The sequence below is a fragment of the Helianthus annuus genome, chromosome 11 (genome assembly GCF_002127325.2).
Source record: "Helianthus annuus cultivar XRQ/B chromosome 11, HanXRQr2.0-SUNRISE, whole genome shotgun sequence".
Lineage (NCBI taxonomy): Eukaryota > Viridiplantae > Streptophyta > Magnoliopsida > Asterales > Asteraceae > Helianthus > Helianthus annuus.
Window position 1 is genome coordinate 68689351 of NC_035443.2, and position 4390 is coordinate 68693740.

Here is a 4390-nt window from a genome sequence, read left to right on the forward strand (position 1 = left end):
GACCTTAGGAGTAAATTGATGTCTAGGCTCCGCCTCATGGATCATTGTGCATCACCTTCTCTACCGCATCAGTCGCACCTCATACATTGTTATTAAAACCAAGGTAATCATGATTTCTTGTTCCTTGTTATGGGTTGGTTCAAGTAATTTTTTGTTAACATTCCTGAGACCCAACCTTCTATCAAAAAAGATGTCCTCATTTTAACACTTAAGGAGGGACATGTTCTTAAGATTTGAGGCTCCTCATGTTCTTAGGTCAGTGACAATAGATGACACTAACATCATGCCATTCTGTACAAAGTACAAACTGAAACAGAAAAACCATTTCAGATATTCAGGGCACTTCTATCAAATCGACACGCGCTTCACTCCGCTAAACGAAATATGGTATAACACAGAACCGAACGACTCTCGGGGAACTCAGACCTAAACAACCACAAATAACTGAAAGCCCCATATATTCTTCAATCAACCTGGACAAACTGAAACGTCCATAATGATAGACACGGTTTTGAATATAGCGCACCTAGTGATATTACATGACTAGCATAACTAACCGGTGTTATATCAAATCAAACTGTCATCTACATTCTTCAGTTTCTGTTTGCTTGACTAGCAGGATACCTTGGGCTCATTTTCCCACCAAGCTTCCTTGCCGTACGTTGTATAGCTGCTTGTCGTTGCCTTTGGTTGTTGCTCTTCTTTTTACTATCACACAGGAAACAGTAACGGTTAGATACAAATAATGGGACCGTTGGATTACATGTCAGGTTGGGCCTTCTTGAGCACAAAATCTAACCTTACAAAGAGAAGCCCTGCTGTAAGAACTAATCCACCAACGGCCCACGACACTTGTTCATTAATCGGCATTTCCCTGACCCACTGCTGAAAATCGAAAAGATATCCTGAGCTCTCGGCATCACGTGTGTGTGAGGTCCTCCATGAATCCACGACAGAATCCAAACTCGCTTTACCACCATAACAAAAAGTTTCTTTAAGATCGTTAGATGGTTTAACAGAAAATCCAGAAGCTTTACAGAGTTCTGTGCCATTTGAGACCCATTCAGAGGCTCTACCACAAACAGTGTCACTGATGCCACATGGAACTAGCACCTACCACATCAGACCGTTGTGTAAAGTAACATATTATTATAGATATAAAAAAGAGTAAAATGTCATTTTCGTCCCGAGGTTTGGTCAATTTTACGACTTTCGTCCAAAGGTTTGTTTTTCCATATCTAGATTCAATAAGTTTGAAATCTTGTCATTTTCATCCGGCTTGTCAACTCCATCCATTTTTCTCCGTTAATTCAGGGGTATTTCCGTCTTTTTTGCTAACTAAAAGGCCAATTTAGTCTTTTTCACTTTATGTAAAAAGACCGAATACCCCTGAAAAAGACCGAATTGCCCTTTAAGCATAGTTATTAAAGGCGTTAGGCGCACTCAAGGCGCATAGGTCTCGCCTGGGGGCTAGCCGCAAGGCGCAAAAAAAGCGCGGGCTTGAGAAAAATAAAGTGCACAACAAAAAAAACTTAAAATTTTTTTATACAATAGAAAATTAAGGGGCTGTTTGACAACTTCTGAATGGTTAAGTGCTGAACCAGTAAGAGGTTTGAACCATTAAGTTCTGAACCATTAAGAGGTCTGAACCAATAAGAGGCAGTATAATGCTTAACCATTTAGAGGCAAATGTCTGACCAATTCAGATTAGAGGTCTTAACCATTCAGACTTAGTATAATGCTTAACCATTCAGACTTAGTATAATGCTTAACCATTCAAAGACAAATATCTGAACCACTCAGACATGTGCTCGCGAAACAAACAGTCTGAACCATTAAGTGCTAAACTAGTAAGAGGTCTGAACTATTAAGAGTCCATTAAGAGGTAAACAAACAGCCCCTAATACTATTCTTAAAATAAAATAAAAGGAAAGCTATTATATAACATTTTATATCGTCTATTTAGTACCAAAAGTAATAAATGCTAGTTTATTAGTGTAGAAAAATAGTTTTCGTTAGATAAAAGTATAAATCTAGCTGGAATTTTGCCAGAATTTCGAGAATTTGGCCGAAAACTCTCCAGAATCTAGGAATCTCGCTGGAATATGCGCATGAACCATCACCTAGAGAATTAAAGCGCAATTAGCTTGACAAAAGGCGCAATTGCCTTGCCTTGCTAGGAAATTTGGCCTAGGCGCAAGAGGCGATGGCTTTTAACAACTATGCCTTTAAGTTTACAAAAAAGACGGAAATACTCCTGAATTAACGGAGAGAAATGAATGGAGGTAACGAGCCGGATGAAAATGACAAGATTTCAAACCTTTTGGATCCAGATGCGAAAAAACAAACATTTGGACGAAAGTCGCAAAACTGGCCAAACCTCAGGGACAAAAATGACATTTTACTCTATAAAAAAAGTTCAACAGGATATTGGTATATGATATTCTGCAAACCTGATTCTTTCCATCCATAGCAAAGTAAGCATTAGAGCAAGCATCGTAAATCCTATCACAAAGAGAGGCACATATGACTGGAGGGCCAGATTGCACGCCAACATGTGGATCGCAAATAGAACATTCTAGAAGCTCCCATAAATGCAAGCATTCATCACTAGCCTCTCCAGAAGAAGCCAGCCTTCTAACTGCCAGCAACGCAGGATGAGTCTGGGTAACATCACAGCATGTGTTTTTGCGGAACACCCTACAAAGAGTTAAATCTGTGGGGCCCTTGCTTACTCTTCTTGGAGGTTTCCCTTGGATAGTATAAGGTGGAAACCGACCGCCAGGAGAAACACAAACTCCACCAGATTTTGCTGCACCAACAAAGATTTTATTTCAGTAATAATATAACCTTTTTTATATGAGTACTTCATAGGTTTTATGCATTGAAAACACTTGGGTTGACTTTCGACCCATTTCATTACTCTTCTAAGCTGTAAATAAATACACGGGTCAAAGCTGGCAGAAATACCAAATAACAGTCCTTTGCAGTTATTGTTCAAAACACTTTTGTGCATCAGTACTTTTTCAAGTGCACATAGAAATTCATAGTTTCAGAATTCAAGTACGCCTCCCCGTTGTCAAGGCGCGCGCGCCTGGGCACACTTTGCAGGCCCAAGCAGCCTCCTCCCTTCGCTTTGAAAGGCCCACTTTCAGGCCAAGTTCCGGCCAAAAATCATCTGAAACAATTATACCAGCCCTAAACGAACCTGAAATCAACCTTACAACAGTCTAAAATAGCTCTAAGCAAGCCCAAAACATGTCTAAAACCCTTAAAGATAACCTAGGAGTCTCGCTTATAAACGCTCACCTTTTGCACCTTCGACAACTATGGTATGCCTAACATCTACCCATGAAACTTACATAATTTCATATAACAAATTATAACTTGTGTTATAATCATCAATACTTAACCTTGCATTAAAGCAAACAGGTCTTACAAAAAGATAATTTATCTCCATCATTTACTAGTTTATACTCGGTGCAATAAGGCTAAATCCTAATTTGTTATGTTAATTAAACACAAATCTCCAATATATTGGCCGGATAAATGCTCATCCTTGTGGATCAATCATGTGTTGTGTGTGAATTCTATAAGATCACAAGGTAAAGATTTAGGGTATTTTGTGAGATGTTACCAGAGGCGAATGGGAGTAATCGATGGAAACATGCGACGATCTGTAGCAGCAGAAACAAAACGCCATAATAAGAATCCAATTTCATCGTTCTCTGTCGTGAATTCGATCTATGATTTCCAATTTGTCGATGGAATTTAGGGTTCAGTTGACTCAAACTTCACTCGGATGAGGAAGTGAACTGTTTACTTCCACCCCCTGTGATATTGAGCAATGAGCAATGTGAATGTCCCCTTTTTTTTCCTAGTATTACTATTTTTTCTCGTATTTTCAATTAAATAATACTTTTTAAAACCTTTATCATTGTATTTTCTCTCTCCCACTCATAACCATTTTCAAAATATATGGTTTGATTCGATTATAGACTAAATTTGAACCAATAAATGATGTTACGCTCTTTTAAACCATTGAGTGCGGTCATATGGGGGTCGTAGTTTCACTTTTCATACGTGTGGAAATTGTCATATGCTCCCACATCTAAGCTCTACATGCTTCTTTAAATAATATAAGAAATTGAATCGATGAGAATTTCCACACGATGGAGTTTTCCATGTCGTGGCCATTGGTAGGGCGATGTGGTGTTCCAAGCAGTGGCTGAAAGCCACGTCAGACGACATCGTTATTCCCCAAGGCCTTAGGTATTTATAATTGCATAGTTTCAGTTATAATCGGTTAGGGTAATATGCTTATTTGAAACGGTGGTTCATTTAGTTTCAACTTTGTATGTGGTTGGATTCAAGCTAAATTTCAATTAAT

The 4390-nt window shown here is 38.7% G+C and overlaps 1 protein-coding gene across 1 annotated transcript; it reads right to left on the minus strand.

Annotated features, from left to right (window-relative positions):
* Positions 1-439: 439 nt before the first annotated feature.
* On the minus strand, positions 440-3882 carry LOC110890493. Its single transcript, XM_022138103.2, has 4 exons — positions 3638-3882; positions 2454-2812; positions 800-1113; positions 440-708 (listed from the first exon to the last, which is right to left on the minus strand). The coding sequence occupies exons 1-4, from the start codon at positions 3720-3722 to the stop codon at positions 594-596; spliced, it is 873 nt and encodes a 290-aa protein (XP_021993795.1). The 5' UTR covers positions 3723-3882; the 3' UTR covers positions 440-593.
* Between the last annotated feature and the right edge of the window lie 508 nt (positions 3883-4390).

Bases quoted from the DNA above. Each gene is read 5' to 3' on its own strand.
- LOC110890493 (XM_022138103.2), bottom strand. From the start codon at position 3,722: ATGAAATTGGATTCTTATTATGGCGTTTTGTTTCTGCTGCTACAGATC. The intron at 2,813-3,637 runs GTAACATCTCAC...TTGTTGGTGCAG, and splicing joins ATTACTCCCATTCGCCTCTG to CAAAATCTGGTGGAGTTTGT. The intron at 709-799 runs GTTAGATTTTGT...CCTGTGTGATAG, and splicing joins GCAGGGCTTCTCTTTGTAAG to TAAAAAGAAGAGCAACAACC.